Raw genomic sequence first — 19811 nt, forward strand, 5'->3', positions numbered from 1 at the left:
GGCAGCTAAGGTTGACCTAACTTTGTGGTGAAGAGCAGGCCTTAGTTTCCCAATCTGGAAAATGGCAATGATACAACCGCTCCCACTACTGATGCCAATTGCAAAATGCTTTGAGTGGCTGGTAAGAAGTACTGGTAGGATGAGGATTATAAATAACAGAGAGACGCAACAAGGGATCCTCTTTTACTGTATCTTATTGTCTATCCCGGACTCATCGAGCTGGGGCTCAGCCAGCTGTATCTCAGTCCTGGCACGCACCCATGTGCCTCTCCCGAGAGACTCAAGGCCGGGTTGCGTGTCCGAGGGCCGGGGGTGGAGGGTTCCTGTGGTAATTGTCACATGAGCAGGCTACGGGCAGGTGTGTCGGGTTGGGGACGCCGCGGGGTCTCCCTTTCCCTCCCGCACTTCTGAGGGCTGGGGCGGGGACTTCATTTCGAAAGCCAAGCAAGTGTCCCGTCCCTGTCCGTCTCCCGTTTAGCGCTGAAACTTTCTTGTCCCTGGAAAATCCCAGCCCACAACCACGTCTCCCGCCTTTAGCCTTGCGCGCCCCGCTCGGGCTCTGCCTGCGCCCGCCCCTCACCCAAAGCCCCCGCGCCGCCGGCTGAAGGGCGGGGCGCGCTGCTCTGCCTCCTGCCCGGGGGCCGCCGCCCCGCCCTCTGCGGGGCTGACCAGCCCCGGAGCCAGCCGCCAGGAGGAAGGAGCCGTCGCCGCTTGAGCGCGGAGCGGGGCGCGATGTCTCACGGGGCCCGGGTGATCCGGACGGGCTCCAGCAGCGGGGGCCCCGGCAGCTCCTCCTGCCCGCCGCCCCCGGGGCCGGAGCCCGGGCTGCTGGACGGCGGCTACGCCCGCTCCTGCTCGGCGATACTGAAGGTCGCCCAGATGGTAAGGAAGGTGCCGGGCCGGGGAGCAGCGGCCCCCGGGAGGGACCCAGCCAGCGGGCTCGGTTCCCGCGGAGCATCCCGAGGGAGGCGCCATGTTCCCCCCTCTCTCCCCCTGCAAGCCGGGGCGGCTCCTGCTGTCTCCGTGCCGAGCCCCAGCGACTGCAGCTCCGCTGTGGCTGGGCTCAGCTGGGGCCCCTCGCGCCCGCGTGGTTTCTCGTCCCCTGGCCTGCCCCGGCCACAGCCTCAGAGGCGAGGGCAAGAAACCCGGAACGAGCAGCCGCTGGGGGAAGTTTCTTCCTGAGCCCGGGGACTAACTTGTGCTGTGGGCTGGAGAGTGTAAATGCAATAAGTCACATTCCTGCTACCCTACAATTGCAAACATGCAAAATGGGAACTGCCTGCCTAGGCAGGAGTACTGTGGAAAGGGATCTGGGGTTACAGTGGATCACAAGAGAAATATGAATCAACAATGTAACACTGTTGCAAAAAAAAAAAAAAAAAAAAAAAAAGCCAACATAGTTCTAGTATGTATCAGAAGGAGTGTTGTCAGCAAGACGCAAAGTAATTCTTCTGCTCTATTCTGGGCTGATAATGTCTCAGCTGGCATATTGTGTCCACTTTTGGGGGCCACCTTTCAGGAAAGATGTAGACAAACTGGAGAAAGTGCAGAGGAGAGTAACAAAAATGTTTAAAGGTCTAGAAAATGTGACCTATGAGGAACAATTGAAATTCCTGTGTTTGTTTAGTCTGGAAAAGAGAAGACTGAGGGGTGACAACAGTTTTCAAGTACATAAAAGGTTGCTGCAAGGAGGAGGATGAAAAAATATTGTTATCCTCTGAAGATAGGACAAAAAGAAATGGGCTTAAATTGCAGCAGGGGAGGTTTAGGTTGGACATTAGGAAAATCTTCCTATTCCTGTCAAGGTGGTTAAGCACTGGAAAAATTGCCTACGGTGGTTGTGGAATCTCCATCATTGGAGGTTTTTAAGAACAGGTTAAACAAACACCCAGTAGTCCTGCCTTTACCTAGTCCTGCCTTGAGTGCAGGAGACTGTATTAGATGACCTATCGACGTCTCTTCCAGTCCTACATTTCTATGATTCTATGTAGCAGGAGAAGCATCTCTTGGCCACATAACTGGCCTCTCCTCTCACCCCCTAATTGCCTCCTTTGGATGGTCACTAGAAATGTTCTGTTGCATTTAAAAATCCAAAGCCTTTCAAATTACATACTGCTGTGGGGTTCACACACCCTGCACGTAGTCCTGTTTGGGTCTGGATTCTGAGCACTACAAGATGGGGTCATTTTCAGACTCCGGTTCTGGAATTCTATGCCTCATTCCATAGATCCTCAACCTCCCTTGGACTTGAAGAAAACCATTTGGGGCACTCACTGTTACTGTTATTAACTTGCATTTTTGTGGCACCTAGAAACCCAGTCATGGACCAGGACCTTGCAGTGGCCAACCCTTTTACAGAATTCTTGTTCCTAGGCATTCAGCTGTAAATTTAGCTGAGATAATGAGGGATTATTTTTTAGTTACTCTTTTACATATTTGGAAATAAATTTGTTTGTTTATTTTGTTACTGATTCGCCTGGGTTGTTATTTAACTACAGGATATTGTGTGAATTTTTATTCTTGGTTTTATAAAGAAAAAAAGACATCTTGTTCTTGTGAAACTCAAATATACTGTCAATTAAAACAGTCTTTTTGATTTTTCTAAAGCATATGATACAAAGGCATATTTAGATTATATACCTAGAATAGCAACATTTATGAACAGTGTTTTATGTTCCACCTAATGTCTTGGCTAGAATAAGTTTTTAGGAGATGAAGTGACTTGCTGAAAAACACAGTGCTAAATTCAAAGTAAAAGCTAAGAACTGTAATGTTCCATGTCACGGAAGAATGAAATCAAAGGAGTGAGTTTGATTTTCAGAAGTAATTTGAGCATTCAACCTCACAACCCCCATTAATTTCAGTGGGAGTTATGTAGCTTAATTTATCAGTTGCCTTTGAAAATTGCAATCTGTAACTCAGGTTAAACAAACTCCTGTCAGGAATGGTCTAATTATGCTTCAGTGCAGGGGGATGGACTAGATGACCTCTTGAAGTCCCTTCCAGTCCTAGTTCCGATTTTCTATGATTCTGTATTGAGACAGGTAACTGAACATTAGTGGGGCATATATGTATTCAATGAGTATCATACCTTGGTCACTAAACTCCAAAGTCCTCTCCCACAGTGAGTTGGGATCACTGTATAAGATCTGTTTTCTAGTGCACTCTCTTTTCTTTGGCTTGTTTTCCCCAAACTCTGATAGTGGGGGTTATCCAGAGGATATGACGACATTCTTTGCGGGTTATCACGGTGTACAGTGGCTGAGACTATCAGAATTAAAGCAGGCAGTTTGCTGCAGTGACTTTAACAAGACGCAGCAAACCTTCTTGGATTGAAAGTGGTGTCATTTATCACTCTTGAGGTAACTGTGAAACTACCAAGTTAAAGAAAGATCAGTTGGCTTCCGAGCAAATCATGAAAATGAACTGTTTCTATTTCCTTCAGACGATTTGCTTGTCAGCTTCGCTGTTAGTGTGAGCGGTAGAGGTGACCTCAGGAATCTATTGAGCTTTGGACAGTTGAGTCTCTTTCTGAAGTGGTGTCATGATGCTAAATAAACTTGAATCCATTCTGTTGAAAGATTACTTACTAGGGCAGGAGTCGGCAACCTTTGACACTCGGCCCATCAGGGTAATCTGCTGGCGGACCACGAGACAGTTTCTTTACGTTAACCGTCCGCAGGCACGGCCTCCCGCAGCTCCCAGTGGCTGCGGTTCTCTGTTCCCGGCCAATGGGAGCTGCGAGAAGCAGCAGACAGCATGTCCCCGCGCCGCTTCCCGCAGCTCCCATTGGCCAGGAATGGTGAACTACGGCCACTGGGAGCTGCAGGGTGCCGCGCCTGTGGACAATCAACGTAAACAAAATGTCTCGTGGCCCGCCAGCAGATTACTCTGATGGGCCATGTGCTGAAGGTTGCCAACCCCTGTACTAAGGTTAGAAATAACCAGAACAATCTGTTCTGAATGAGCAACTCCAGCCAATGAAATATTCTCTCTGAAAAAAAAAACTTTTTTTTTTTTAAAGTCATATTATCTCGTCTCATAAAATAGTCCCATTGTGCATAGGCGTGACTCTGTGGGTGCTCCGGGGCTGGAGCACCCACGGAAAAAAATTGGTGGGTGCTCAGCACCCACCGGCAGCGTCCCGCCTTCCCTGCTCCAGCTTACCTCCGCGAGCACGCCACCGCGTCCTGCTTCTCTTCCTCCCTTCCTCCCTCCCAGTGCTTGCACCGCGAAACAGCTGATTCACGAGGGAGGGGGGAGAAAGGGGAACACGGCGTGCTGGGGGAAGAGGCGGGGCCAGGGTGGGGATTTGGGGAAGGGATCCAATAGGGGCAGGGAGGGGCGGAGTTAGGGCAGGGACTTTGGGGATGGGGTTGGAATGGGGGCGGGGCCAGGGTTGGGGAAAGGGGTGGTGGGGTACGGGCATCCAATGGCGCTGGAGAAAGTTGCCGCCTATACCATTGTGTCCATGAAATTATTCATGATGCCAATTAATTCACACCGTAGTAAGTTTTTGCAGGATTGGGACCTGAGTTTGTAAAGCACTGTATACAGTGGAGTGATATATATTCCTTAATTAATTATACAGGGATAAATTACAATACTGGTATAGTAGCAGTCTGTTCAGTGATAGAAGTGTTATGCCATTGGAGGCGAAAGATGGGTATAATGCCCTATGGGAGCACCATGCTTACTGGGAGCACTTGCTGTATCCTTTTTGAAGGTATACCACAGGGGTCTCAAACACGTGGCCTGTGGGACTCTTTCGTGCAGGTTGCCAAGCTCTCCACGCCCCCCCACCCCTCTGCCTACCCTGTGGCACTGTGAGTAGAGGGCTCCGTGCTCTCGCTTCCAGGCACTGCCTCCTGCAGCTCCCATTGGCTGGGAAAGGGGAACCGTGGCCAATGGGAACTTTGGCAGAGGTACCTGGAGGAGCAAGAGCAGCACATGGCGTCGCTCTCTCCCCCTTTCCCCCGGGACTCCGGCTGCTTCCTGGAGCAGAGCGGGGCCGGGCCAGGGCAGGCAGGCAGGGAGCCTGCCCTGGCCATGGTGCATGGTGCTGCCACCCTGGAGCCGCCCTAGGTAAGCGGCGCCGGGCCGGAGCCCGCACCCCAACCCCCTGTCGGGAGCCCATGGCACACCCTGCACCCCAACCCCCTGCTGCACCCCTCACCCCTCCTGTACCCTACACCCCAATTCCCTGCCCTGAGCCCCCTGCCGAACCCTGCACACCTCCTGCACCTCAACTTCCTGCCTCGTGGTCATTTGAGTTTGAGACCCCTGGTCTACCATGTGCACTCCCACTGACTGGCCCTCTGAATGCTGGCATTTATGCAATGAAAACACAGCTCTGGCCATGTCTCTGCTTTGCCAGGCACTCTTCTCTGGACAAAAAGTAAACAAAATGAAAAGGAGAGAGAAATGTTTACTTTCATTTTTAATATACGGTAACCTTAGATGCTCCTTGTAATGCTAGCAAGGAAAAATTCAGAGAGCAGAAGTGTGGTTTTTTGTTTTTTAAGATTATAGTGTCTCTTTAATATATATAAAATAATTAAAAATAATTCTAGTACATCACCTGAATGTGCTGCAAGTCATAACACACTGGAAAGAGAAGAGGGACCTCTTTATGGCATCCCTCTGCCATGTATGCTTTTTCAGCTGTTGCTTTCTGTTAAAGATTTTAAAACAAACCAACAAGATCAGGTTTAATAGAGGTTTGAAAGCCTGATTGGCAATCTGAATATTATTACATTGTTGTGACTACTGGCTTGCAGTCAATTTGAAGATAAAGGATTATTCTGCTACAGGTCTCAAAGCACTCATGGTCATCTGTGGTGGTTAACCTGGACTGAAATAGGAAGTAACAAAAGTGTGTTTCCCGTCTATAAGATTACTGGAAATTGTGCTACTTTTCCACTATATAATTTCTCTAATCTTGCAAAAGAATTACAACTCCAAAGAGGGAACAAACATTGTACAGTAGGTCCTAGATTTTTGTTGTTTAAAGGGACATTCTACAGAAATATACTTCTACTTGAAAATCTTTTACCTTATGAGTATTACATGTAACATTTTAGGCCCTGATCCTGTAAGTTTATATTCATAGGTGGTCCTTGTTCTGCATGGAGTCCCTGGGATCTGCCCATGTGTCTGAGCTTTCAGGATCATGGTCTAAAACTGATATAACTGAAAGAGAGTAAGGGGGAAATATTTCTCTATTTTTCAGTTTGTTTACTTTGTGCACTTGACAGCATTTTTTTTATAGTCAGTTTCTCTTATATGGTAAAAAAAAGTCAGTTTCCTGATATGTAAAAGGCCCATCATTTTTTGTGATGGGCCTTTTACATATCAACAGGAAAGAGAGAGACCCTTTTTTTTTTTTTGTAAATTTTATTTTAATATGAGCATGTGATTGTAAAACCACAAGGGTTGAGAAGGGAACGCTATTCTTTTAAAAGTGACCAGATTCCATACTGATGATGTCACTTTAGTAGAAGTTTATATCCAAAAGTTAATCATGGAAAAAAGCAGATTATAACTTGATGGTGGGGAAATAGCTCACATTCTAAATAGCTGGATTTTATATTTTTTACATCTCAAAATTGCCAAGACATCTTTGGCAAAAGTGACTATGTTGAATTCACACACAGAACACTGTTGTGTTTCCCAGCTAGTTCTGTAGCAGCAATATGCTCAGTGTGTCTCTGCACTAGAGAGATGAACCGTTTGTAACTGAATCAGCTTGGCAAAACTGTTTTGAGTGTAAACTCTTCAGTGCTCCACACTAACCATGCTGGTTTTTGTTTAAGAACCCTTGAATGTTTGCCCCATGTCCGTGCTAGGTGAGATGCAATAACCTCAAGGCACCTATCCTGCATTTCCTGTCACAGCTCCCAGAAGCTGGATCCTGGGAGACCTTGAAAGGCCACCAGTGCACTGTGGGACAGTAGTGTGAATCTGCATCCCCAGTGGCACTGTAATAATTCAGAGTGAAATTATGTCTAATACAAATAGTTCTTGGAAGTTACATAATCTGGCTGAGCAAGTCTGTGTATGGACCTCACGAGTTTAACTTGTATTCTAGGGAGTTAGAACAGTTCTTGGAACAGTACATTTGTCTAAAGGAGGCTACAGACACTGGGCCAGATTTTGGCCTCCATGGAAGCCCATATATGCCAACTCGGTGGGCAGCAAAGCTAGTATAAAACCAGTTTAAGGGGATTCCTCAGTTGCGTAGGGCCAGTGGAATGGCTGTGATTGCACTACCATCACAAAGCTCCATGGTGCAGGGGTATGCTAGAGTGTGGTGCACCAAGGGAGGAAGAAGACATGGCCAGAGCTGTTGTGTACATAGGCCACAGTAACATAGCATAAATTAGCATAGCCCTTGGGGCCACTCTGGTTTACGCCAGGGCCAGCTCTGTTCCCAAGCTGTCTATAGAGTCTGAGAAGTGTGAAGGTGGCAGACAGAAGTCCCCTCTGGGCAAAGTCAAACTGAGCTTGGCCCCAACCCAGAATCCAGGCTGTTATTCCCATGACAGAGACGTTGTTCCTGAGTAGACAAAACCTGTTGTAGAATGATAAGAGACTGTAAACTGAAGTTGTGCTTAAGCTAAAAACAGTGATGATATTTTCAGCTCAATCTGAACCAGGAAAAAAATCAATCCTTACTAGATGGAAAAGAACAAAATCAATAGGGAACACAATTATCTTTTCAAGGTTCTGGAAGAGTTTTACAAACAATCCTGAGGTAAAAAAATAATAGAACCAATACAAAAAATGACCGGACAGCTTCCTTTTTTAACTCCTTGGAAAAGCACTAATGCAATAACAAAATACATAGCTTTCCTGTTGTGTAGATATGTAGTTTCCAAGTTTTTTGTCTTGACAAAAGCAATTATGTGCTTGATATTTGAACTGTGAACAAGGCACCCTCTAATTCTAATAAAAGTAATCTTAGCTTGATTTATAACTTTACTATAAAGTGTTCTGAAAATTGTAGGGTGTGTGTGTGTAATTTACACATACACAAAAGCTATGTTAAGAGAACATTAAGTTTGCAAAGTGAAGCACTCAAAAGTTAGGAAATGCCAGAGTTAAGGAGGCTTGTACAATGTTGATTCAGCCCCTTCTGTGTGTCCACCGACAGTCTTTAATTATGTGATCACATACTGTTTTTCTCACAGGACTGCTGTATCATTCAGTGCACAGGATGGATGATGCTTACTGAGCAACTATTAAATATTTTGTTTTCTCCTCAGTCAGTGTATGGCCCCCAGGCCTTATTAATTGCACACTATTCAGCACTTCTGCAAATCAGACCCCAGGGTCTTAAGCAGGGCCAGCCTTAGGGAAAATGGCACCCTGGGCAAACTTTTATTTTGGCACCCTCCCATCACTCCTGGCCCCCACAGGCTCCCTGGGATTCCCCTCCCCCATCACCTTTTTGCCCTGCTGCCTCCCTCAGTGTTTAATTTGTATTGAAAGAGATGCCAGAGGCTAGAGCTCAGCCCTGGCACAAATTAAGCACTGGCAGGGCAGCCTGATACTGGCGGGTGCTAGCCAGGCACCAAGATCTGAAGGCCACACCACCACCAGCAGTGGCAGCGCCGAAGTAAGGATGGCATGGTATATGGTGTATTGCAACCTTTCTGCTGCTGCTGCGGCTTGTGGTGCATGGTGCTTGGCATGTGGCTCGAGGCGGGCTTTGCACTGTCACACTGGGGCTGCATCTTGCCAGAGCCCATGGCCCTCTTGCAGCCCTTTGGCCACTCCTGTCCCACCCAAGACACCATTTCAGATTTTGGGGGGGCGGGGAGGAAACTTTAGCCATGGTTCCAGGGACTACTTAGACACCTGAAAACTCTAGGGTTTTTGCAGATAATAACTTAGGAATTAGCTGACAGAAGCACTGTATCTAATTGTTATATAAGGAAAGAAAAAATATATACAAACTCCAGTTAAAGCCATGTTCAAAGTTTATATATAAATTTAGAACAATCAGGAGATAACCCAGCAAGATATTCCCGATCCCAAGCCTTGAGCTATCAGTTCTGGAGCTTTAACACAGATATCAGAAACACACATTGGATACTTTGTATACTATCTTTAGTAGAGATAAATAAAAATTAATAAAATCTGGTTACTTTCTCGAACAGACACACTCTGTATTATTGCCATTATCTACTCTATTTTATTCAATTGTCTTTCACTAAAAACATAATTTTAACATATGTGATTAAGGTTTTTTCTTTTATTAAGAAAGGGAATTAATTTTTCTAATTATTTTGGCATTTATGTTTACCAATCACAATCATGTATGTGACTCACTAATATTTGACTCCATAATTGCTATTGGTATCATAGCTGGAAGTGCATTTATTTTCATGCCAATTTAAAGTTATTTTACAGATATAGCTAAAAATACATTTGAAAATAAACAACTTTCATTTGTCCAGTGTCTAAAGTTGTGCGTTTAGCTAATGTTTTTTTAAACTGGCACTGCTAAGGTTAGTATAAGCTAAAGTTACATTCTAGGAGGATACTATTATTTGATTGTACTACTTTAAATAATGAATGACAAAGCACAATATGATAATAAAAGTAATAATGATAATTACTCCAGCCAGGACAGATTAGGCATTTTAGAACTCACTACTCAAAGAATTAAATTTAAGCATAAGAGAGAAATAAAATTATGAAATGCATAGACCAGTCAAACTAAAATAACAGCACTTGGAAAGAATAAAATTACAGAGAATATGTGTGCACTGCAGGAAGTAACAACAATAATATAGGTATATGTTGGGGTGTGTGTGTGAAAGAGGTCTGGGGGAGTGTGTGAGCTGGGAGAGTGTGAGAGACACCGTGCGCTGCCCCTTTAAGAGAGCGGCATTCACTAGTCTGAACGAAAGCTCCTTCAGTCACAGCAGCAGCATCTGCCAGCAGCTCTGTCCCTCTCTTCGTGACCCCCTGGCTCCACATGCCCCCCTCGCTCTGTGGAGATGGAGTACATGGGTGTGGGGGCAGAGGACACCCTGACATCAGTGCCCCCTCTCCCTCCCTTCCTGCCTCCTTCCTTACAGCAAATAGGAAGCTCCCAGGAGCAACTGGCTGGGGGGGGCTCCACGGCAGCCGGCCGTGGGGCTGCAGATGCTAGCAGAGCAGCAGGGGGAGGGGCACCCGTGCTCCAGAGGCTTCCCATTTATAATGATGCCCGGGGCTTTGGCCCAGTTTGTCCATGCCTAAGGCTGGCCCTGGAGTCAGGCAATCAGAAAATGAGGCACTCACAATTAGTGACCACCTGTGAAAAGTTTGGCATAAGCAACTTGCCCAGCATCACACAGGAACTTTATGGCAGAGGGAGGGATAGAATCCAGTTCCCCAGGCAGCATCCAACTGTGTTAACCATGAGGCTATTCTTTCTCTTTCTGCCACCTCCTGCCTCATTCGTTATCAAGCACCACACAGGATCAGACCTTTTGCTTCTGGGTGCTAGATATCATGAAAATCCTCATTTGAAATTTCCATCCTGCTTCAAGATATATTAATCATAAAAATAACTTCAGTGATTGAAAATTAAACAAGTTAGATTGTAAGCTCCTCTGGACAGAGACCTTGTGTCTATATTTTTGTCAATAAAGTGTGAAAGTCTTCTATATCTGAACCCAATGACCATTTATTTGCAGATTGTCTATCACACAGCTTTCTATGCAGAGCTGCTTGCTTTTAAAGGGGGGTAGGAGATGCTGAAGCTAGCAGGCTGATCTGCACAGAAGAGGGTGTGTGTGTGTGTGTGTGAGAGAGAGAGTGTGTGTTTACTTATGTCGTAATAAAAAGAGATGTCAGAAAACTCTTCTTGTTTAGTTATCTGTACTGTGGTTAGGAGCATGGTATCTGAGCACTTTTTTGTCTTAAAAAAAAAAAAAAGTTCAAAAGAGAGAGGACTGCAAAATTCCTTTTGGGTTCTCCTGTTAAGTTCATCTTTCTTCTTTCCATCAGTATGGCTTATGATTTTGTTGTTGTTATTGTTGTTTCTGGTTATATAGGGAAGTCAAAAAGGGAAAGTTAGCAAGAACAGATAGAAAAGCACCTACATGAAGTGAGAGAAAGGGAGGGCCTTCTGGTTAAGGCACAGATTTGGGAGGTTAGGAGAGCTAGATTCTACTGCTGCCTTTGCCACTAACTGTAGCATTGTTCAAGTCCCTTACTGTCTCTGTTCCCAATGTGATTTCTTTCTTTGTCTCTTCTGAAATAATTAGCTGTAGTGCCGCCGGCCGGGCACTTCCCTTCCCGGGCTCCAGCTACTCTGCTCCGGCGGCGCAGGGTCTGGAGGCAAGGGGGCTGCCCGAAGCCGGTAGCGCTGGCTCGGGCAGCTTGGCTCTTAAACAGAGCCAAAGTCTGAGTCAGGGGAGGAGCAGAGCAGCTGGAGCCCGGGAGGGGAAGTGCCCGGCCAGCGGCTGGGGTCCGGAGGCAAGGGGGCTGCCCGAAGCCAGAGCGCTTGGGCAGCTCGGCTCTTAAACGGAGCCGAAGAGTCAGGGGAGGAGCAGAGCAGCTGGAGCCCAGGAGGGGAAGTGCCTGGCCAGGGGCGCAGGGTCCGGAGGCATAGGGGCTGCCCGAAGCCCGAGCACTACCGGCTTCATGGTTTGTCGGGTTCCAGGTGCGCTGGGGAAGCGCCCAGCCGGGGGCGCAGGGTCTGGAGGTTGCCCGGCAAACCGTGAAGCCGGTAGCGCTCGGGCAGCCCTTTTCGCGTGGCTGGGAGGGAGGAGGGGGAGTTAGGGCGGGGACTTTGGGGAAGGGGCGAGGTGGGAAAGGGGCGGGGCCAGGGCCCGTGGAGTGTCCTCTTTTTTTATTTTTTAAATATGGTAACCCTAAAATAGACTCATGAGCTTTGCATGCATTTCTGATGCTCCCTGTATTATTTTGGTTAGGCTTCTAAATCTTAAGCTGTAGTAAGACCTTTCCCGTCAAAAGAAGCTCAGCAGGAAATATTGCTTTTCCATCCATGTAGTAAAAGGAAATCCTAATCACTCAATCATACAGAACTAAACACTGCTGTATTGAATGACTTGTTTCGAGCTACTCAATCTACATTTTAAATCTTGGCCTTGGAGGTGATTGAAATAAATCTTCTAATTCTTTCCAACAAAATATAAGTGACTTTGCCACACAACAGGTAGTTCTGTTCTCCTACAGAGGGGTGGGGGGAATTGAAGGTGTGCCAAAATGTTGAGACATTAAACCTGTCTTTTGATCCTTGGTGTATACTATGGTTCTAACGTTGCTTATGCTGCTGTCATATCCACCTATAGTTTTTCTCCAAGGCAATAATAAGTTTATAGGTTTTGCCAGAAGGACTATGTACCTACATGTATCATTATGCTTATACTTAAATTAACTTTTGAATAAAAGACATTTTTGATCTAGCCGATATCAGAAAACATGGAAAGTGTTACCTGTAGAACTAATAGCCATTGGAGGTTTGAAATTGTAAACTATATCTAAAGAGTCTGAGTTGGGTGGTGGAGGAGGCAAAAGTCACAAGTTTATAGAGTAAACAAGAAAACTCCAACAAGTGCAGGTGACCTCACCCCATGACTGCATGACAAACCATTAGCCCTGACAATAACAGAGAGAGAGAATGGGTTTGTCAACAATACAGTTACATTTTCAGATCGAGACTAAATATACACATTGAAGTAGCTAACTGATTTCAGTTCTGTTTGAGGTTGGGCACGGCCACTCTCATACTCCACTGCGCTGGACAGGGAGAGCCAAATCCTTCGCCATGCTCAAAACCTTGGCCCTTTTAAAGCCAGCTAACATTATGTTCTCTGTGGTCCGGGATGGGCAGCCAGATTGCAGCTTGTACATCATCAGCAGACCTGCTGATTGGAACCTGGATGGCATCTGCTGAATGACAGCAGCCAGGATTAATGTTGAGGCATTCCTGCACACCTTTATACTCTTCATTGACCGCCAGGGATGGGGACCCAAAGACTGTAGGAGAGCTTATGGAGGGAATAACAAATTCAGTAACTAAAAGCAAACAGTTCCCCAAAGTTGTGGGTTTTTTCATCTCTGGCCTAGTCACCAGTGTTTTCATGTGTATCTGCTGTACAAGAATCCCCATATGGACCCTTGCATTTAAATTTCTTAGCCAAGTCGCACACCATCAAGTGTTTGATGGCAGGACAAAAAAGTTTTGATCCACTCTGTTCCTTGTGTAGACTAGAGGTTTTGTACACTTACTGTTTCTAATTTTTTCCCCCTTAAATCTGATCTACTTTTTGTAAAAGGAGACTAGTAATTATGCTATTGCAAAGGCTGAGGTATTGACTCCAATACATTTTGTAGGCTGCTATTAAATAATTGGAATTACCTTTAGGGTTAAAATTTAAATAAATTAAAGTTGCATTTCTTACTCTCTGTTATAAATGTGTGTGGTGGGTAATCTCTACATACCCCAAATAGAGTAGTGTGAATTAGAGCCAGCTGGAATTGTGCAGCTGATCCACCCAATAACACCTGCAGTATTGCTGCTAATTGGCAGCCTCATTGCATGCTAGTGTACAGGAAACCGTATTAGAAATGATCAGACAAAGGCTAAAGAGTGCATTTATAAAAAAAAGAAAGGAAACCAAGCCTTGAAAGTCAATACATCACCTGGGCCATTTGTTTTGCATGATTGAAGGGGAAGTGGGATATATTGATAGTGGTTTCCTGAACACCTTTAAATTACCGGAAGTTAGCTTTACAATCACCATTTTAAAATAGAAGTAAGCTGTGCAAAGTTGCTGTGAATACTGGATGTGGTGGCATGGTTCTTGGTAGTGTTTATCTCTTGTGTAACCAGTCCCGAAGCAGTGCATTCACTCTCCTCTCTTTGGCATCCCTTCATTGATCAATCACTGCCATAGATTCATCACTTCAGATAAAGACTAGGAAATCAGATCTCAGCAAATGCGCTCTTTATCAGTGTGTATCTTTTCTAAAAATAAAACCCATCCTGTCAGACACATCCTTTACTGTGTTCCATGGCTGCTGCGCTTTTGAAAATAGCCCTCAGGTCTAATCATGATCCAAAAGGAATTTAGTGTAAAGTAACACTAGGTGTGAAAGAAAAATTTCTGAAGACACTAAGCTACATGATGGGCAAATGAGAAAGTGAACACACCACACTCGAGATGAGACTGTATCCACTGAGAGCTTATCTGTGTTTAAAAAAAAAAAATCAGAATATGACTGAGAGCATTCTAGTTAGATGTGATGCTGACCATGGCTGTGGACAGTGTAGATCAAAGCAAATCCTATTCACCATTATCTAGTTGTGATTAAACCTTGGTCCCCATCTTACACCTCTGATGGGGCCTTACCAGAACTAGATGATAGAATACCCAACATGACTTGCTGTAGTTGTTGCCATACTCTACCACAGCACCTCTACTCTAGTGCTTCCATTCACATTCATATGTGATAAGATTTTCTAATGTAGAACAGCTCACATTGCATCTTCCCAGCTGACCATGCTGACTCCCAAATGTGCTGCCACCAGGGGTACACTGGATTTGTTGGATCTGCTGGGTCTAGTGGGAGAGGAGGCTGTGGCAGTTGCAGCTCTGCTCCAGCTGTAGGAACTTGATACCTACGGGCAGATTGCTCATGGCACGTTGGAGAAGGGGTATAAAAGGGACATGCAGCAGTGCCATGCTAAGATCAAGGAGCTGAGACAGTCATATCTGAGGCAAGGAAGGCCAGCCGTCACTCTGGTGCAGCACCAAAACCATGCCGTTTCGACAAGGAGTTGTACACCATCCTCGGCAACACCTCCACCGCCAAGAGCCCTGTGGATACTTCGGCGGAGCTGAAGACAGTGGCCTGCGGAGTCAACCCTGAGGATGAAGTGGTGGATGAGGAAGTAGAGTTGGAGGAGGATGTGGGACAGGCTAGAGGATTGTCCAGTAGTATGGCAAGTCAGGACTTTTATTTGACTCCGGAGGGGTCTAGCTAGTCATAACAGTCCGGCTCTTGGATGCCTGACACAGGAGAGGGGAGCTCTGGGAAGTACTCATTTTGATTTGATACTGCACAGTGCCATGAGGTAGAGCTTTCCTTTATTTTGTTATATGTTAGAAGTGGGATAAGGGATAGGATTAATAAGCCTGGCACTGTTTGTGTTTGCTTCCCATTAGCTACGCAGTGGAGGCCCTGTGGAAAAGTTGGTTAATGCAGGTTAAACTGGGATTTCACAGAAATCCTCCATAGAGATCACTAGGAAACTTTCCTGGAGGTATTCTGCAGTCCTCTGCTGACCATTCCTTGGCAGAGCTGCTTTGTTTCTTCCCTCACTGTAGGCAGTTTTACTGCACTAATCAGCAATTTCTGCTGCAGGAACTTCTGAAGCCGCATGCATATGGGAGATGCACCCTTGCATCCTCAGTTACCCTCAGGAGTGAGATATCAACTTTGATCACTCCCGCCTGTGGAAAATGGTGCTTGAAATTATAAAAGGGCCCCATGGCGCTAGTTGTAATTCCCTTTGTTAACTACACAGACCCTTTGCCCCATCTTGCCCGTTTCCCTGCCCTGGGGCGAACTCACCATGTTTAGGGCATTTGCCAAGCTGTGTGCTTGCCATGGGACAGTGAGAAAGAAGTGTATTTCGCTGTTATGATTCAAGGCTGTGAGTGCACTTGCAGTACTGCTTCTGTTTGTTGTTTCTTGTGCTTCTGTAGATGTGCCTTTGAATGACACCTCCTACACACTGATGCTGCAGATCATGATCACAGGGCATGGAGAGAGACAATAAACGAAAAATTAAAAATGGATAGCCAGGAGAGGAAAGGTGCAGTTCATGATGGAGGGGCAGGAGCAGATGATAAAGCTAATGGAGGACCAAACAGAGGTGATAAGGTCCCAGAACGCATGCATGCTCGACTCCCCTTGCACCCCAAACAGAACTGCATTCCATGCCTTCCTCAAACTCCTCACACACATTCCTTGTAAGTTCCCGGCCTGTTGCAGTATCCCTTACGCTCCACCTCTAAGGACAGGTTTCAGAATGAAAGCTGGACTTACACACAGCTTTGAGAACCTCCTCAGTGTCATGTCCCCTGTAAGAAATGGAAATCTATGTATTGCTGTATAATAAAAGTATACTCTTTCAAATAAAATGAAGCTTTATTTGTGTCCTACAAAAGGTGGTTGCTGCTGGAATTCATACACAGTGGCAATTGGCACTTTTTCAGACCATAATTAATGCTCAGGCACCAAGCATTACAAGGGTCATTCAAAGCGGCAAGTAAACAATGCCTGGCAGAATGCATTACAGAAACTCATATTACTGAGGGTCATTGTCAAAATGCTGCTTTAGAGCCTCCCTGATTTGCATAGCTCCCTGTTGAGCCCTTCTAGTAGCCCTGGTATCTGGCTGCTCAAAATCAGCCACCAGGTGATCTACCTCAATGCTCCACCCCATGGACACTTTTCCCCTTTGGCTTCACAAATGTTATGCAGAGCACAGCAGGCTGCTATGACGATGGGAATATTGTCCTCACTGAGGTCTAACTTGCCAAAAAGGCAGTGCCAGCGACCCTTTAATCTGCCAAATGCAAAATGACCCAGCTTATCCACCAGTGCCTGCATTACCATGGTGAAGTAGTGCTTTCCATTGTACTCCGTCACAAGATGGTCTGGGGCCAAAATTGGGATATGTGTGCCATTTATCACCCTGCCACAGTTATGGAATCCCTTTGCTGCAAAGCTATCTACTGTTCCCCGCACATTGCCTAGAGTCACAGTTCTTCATACCAGGACGAGAGTAATGGCTCTGCATGCTTGCATGTCTGCAATCCCCTCGGTGGACTTCCCAACTCCAAACTGACCGGTAGCAGTCTGGAGTTGCCAGCTTCCACAAAGCAATCTCTACTCACTTCTCCACCATGAGGGCAGCTCTCATTTTGGCATCCTTGTGCCAGAGGGCAGGGGCGAGCTCCACACACAGCTCCAGGAAGGTGGCTTTGAGCATCCAAAAGTTCTGAATCTACTGCTCTTCATCCCACACCTGCATAACGATGTGATCCCACCACTCAGTGCTTGTTTCCCAAGCCCAGTGGTTTACCATCTGCAGCTGCTCCATGAATGCCAAAAGCAATTGGAATTGTTTCTTTCCGTGGCATACAGCAGGGCAGGCACTGTGCATTCCTGTTCATATTCGCAGCTCATGAAATATTGCAGGATTAGCTGCGTTGTGTTCATAACGCTTATCGCAAGATTGGAGAGCACTAAACAGGATCCATGTTTTCAGACAGAGATGGCAGGCACACAGTTTATAGGGTCTCTTGAAAAATGGCGGGAAACAGCATAGTCAGAAGCCCATGGAATGATGGGATGGAGAAAACTACATCATGAGCCCGCACCCAGGATACACCGCGATCCATTCCCAGAACTCCTAGCTGCAGAAGGTGGAGAGTTGCTCAGTGGGATAGCTACCCACAGTGCACTGCTCTCTCTTTCAGTGCTAAAGCACCAACTGTGGATGTGCTCCACCGATACAAGGAGCATTGTGTGAATATGCACAAGCGATGTAATTATAGCGATTTATGATCATCGGCGTAACTTGTGTCGACTTAACTCTTTAGTATAGACATGGCCTCGTTAATTAGGCTCTGCTATACCTATTTAGGCAGATAATCTGAGGGCCATTCTACACTTAAAATGCTGCATTGGCACAGCTGTAGCGCTTTAACGAAGATGCTCTAAGCCAACGGGAGAAAATTCTACCATCAGCTAAATCCACCTCCCTGACACATGGTTGTTAAGTCAGCAGAAGAAGTCCTCCCACTGACATAGCACTGTCTGTGTGGGGGGTTAGGTTGGTATAACTGTGTGCTCAGGGATGTGGATTTTTCACACCCCTGAGCAACGTAGTTTTATCAGTATAGATCTGTAGTGTAGAACAGACCTTGGAGACTAGACTACTTTTGGGGAGAAAGCAGGTTGCTGGTTGGAGCCAAAATAGAGAAGGAGCTATCTTGTTTATATTCTGTTTGTATTTTAGTAGAATCCTGTAAAATAACTAGAAATCCCCCAGAGGGTTCACTTCTCCCTTCGGCCCCCCCCCCCCCCCCCCCCCCCGTTAACCCTGGCTTCCTGTGAAGTTTCTCTCCAGATGCACAAACTCTGACCATGCCATAGTTTACAGAAGTGATGGTAGACTTTTCTTTGTTTGACGTTTATACAATAGTTTAAAATTAAATGTAATTCAGCTTAGTGTTTTGAAACTCATGGGGAAATAACAAAACTGTGTACTCCAGTTACATGATGTTTTAATTGATGTATTACTGCTTTCTAGTGTGTATGATTGTCATCTTATCTGAATGTTAAAGGATATGAATAAGATCCATTCATTTTGTTTCTAACACCTTTATCTTCAATAAATACTTTTGGAAAGGAGGTGAGACACACAAATCCCTTATCCACTACCTAATGATCTCCTTATTTTAGAAATGCAGGCAGGAAACAAGGGAATCGGCCTAGATGAAACGGTGAGAGATTGATATGCAGATAAAGACTTACTGCTTCATAGAATTATAAACTCTAAGGCAACTGATTACATACTTAATTCCTGAAGTTTTAAATTGGTTGGGCTCTTCAACTTTCTTTCTAATGGAAGCTCAGCTGGTACATCTCAAATTTCCAGTTTTACAGTGTAGTTAGTAAAAGGAAATACTGATCACACAGAAATCGCTTTGTTGTTCAGAATAACTGAGCCAATCTCTCACAACCAACATTTGTATCCTTGGCCTTGAGCCCTGCACACTTTTCTGGTTTGGGAAGCCATCCAAACAAATACTTTCATTCTTTCCAGCAGAGTGTACTTTAAAATGTACTAGTGTCACCTTTGCTGTGTAAGGTCTGTCTACACTGTAACTGGGAACATGCCTCCCAACCCTGGTAGACGCAAACTCACCCGTTAGCTTTGCTTGACCTAACATGCTAAAAATAGCAGCATAGATATTGTAGTACAGGTGGTAGCTTAGGATAGTCGGAGGGCTTGGACTTGGGCAGCTAGCCCAAGCTGCCACCCATGTCATAATGTCCACTGCTATTTTTAGAGCACAAGTGCAAATCTGTCTACCCGGCCTGGGAGACACGCTCACAGCTGTAATGTAGACATACCATTAGGGTATAATGTTTGAAAATGCACAGGCACTATTAGGTAGGTTTCATCTCGGCATGAGGCACCAAGCCTGTTGATGGTAATGTCCTGGTTCGTGGGAGGTTGGTTTCTCACCCGGAGATTGCCTGCTCTACTGTGAAACCTGTAGGTAGTGTAAGCTCCCCCACATGCCTTTTTAAATCATTCTTTGGCTAGTAGGTTTAGTCCTCGGTTAGAAACTTTAGCAGCCAGCTAAGCCCTGTGTTTAAACTGGTGGATTGGAGAGTGGGGGGAGAGAGAGACACACACACACACACACACACACACACACCATACTTCTCTTTTTAAAAATGTGTGTGTGTGTGTGTGCGCGCGCGCAAAGGTATATATCTAGAAAGAGAGGGATGAAATGAGAGACAGCAGATGTAAGGGAAGGAGTACAGAACACCAGGCAGGGAAAGAGAGAGCGAGGAATTTAATGGGTTGGAGGAAGAGGAAACAGACAACACAGGAAAAGATACACCATTATCTATTCTGGGAAAGAAAAGCAGGAAAAAGTGGAGTGAATCCAGGAAGGGAAAGAAGTAGTAAAGTTACATTTTAAAAAAATAATTAAATAGAAAGTAGACTGACAATTTCACAACTA

At 45.6% G+C, this 19811-nt stretch overlaps 1 protein-coding gene across 1 annotated transcript in view; it reads left to right on the top strand.

The window, feature by feature from the left end:
• The first annotated feature begins 565 nt into the window (after positions 1-565).
• CMTM7 (CKLF like MARVEL transmembrane domain containing 7) overlaps positions 566-19811 on the top strand; it is a 32793-nt gene continuing 13547 nt past the window's right edge. The window contains exon 1 of the mRNA XM_034760847.1: positions 566-882. Coding sequence (XP_034616738.1) covers positions 733-882 — 150 coding nt within the window. The 5' untranslated portion in view covers positions 566-732. The remainder of the gene's footprint in view (positions 883-19811) is intronic.

This window comes from Trachemys scripta, chromosome 2 (genome assembly GCF_013100865.1).
Source record: "Trachemys scripta elegans isolate TJP31775 chromosome 2, CAS_Tse_1.0, whole genome shotgun sequence".
NCBI classification, from domain to species: domain Eukaryota; kingdom Metazoa; phylum Chordata; order Testudines; family Emydidae; genus Trachemys; species Trachemys scripta.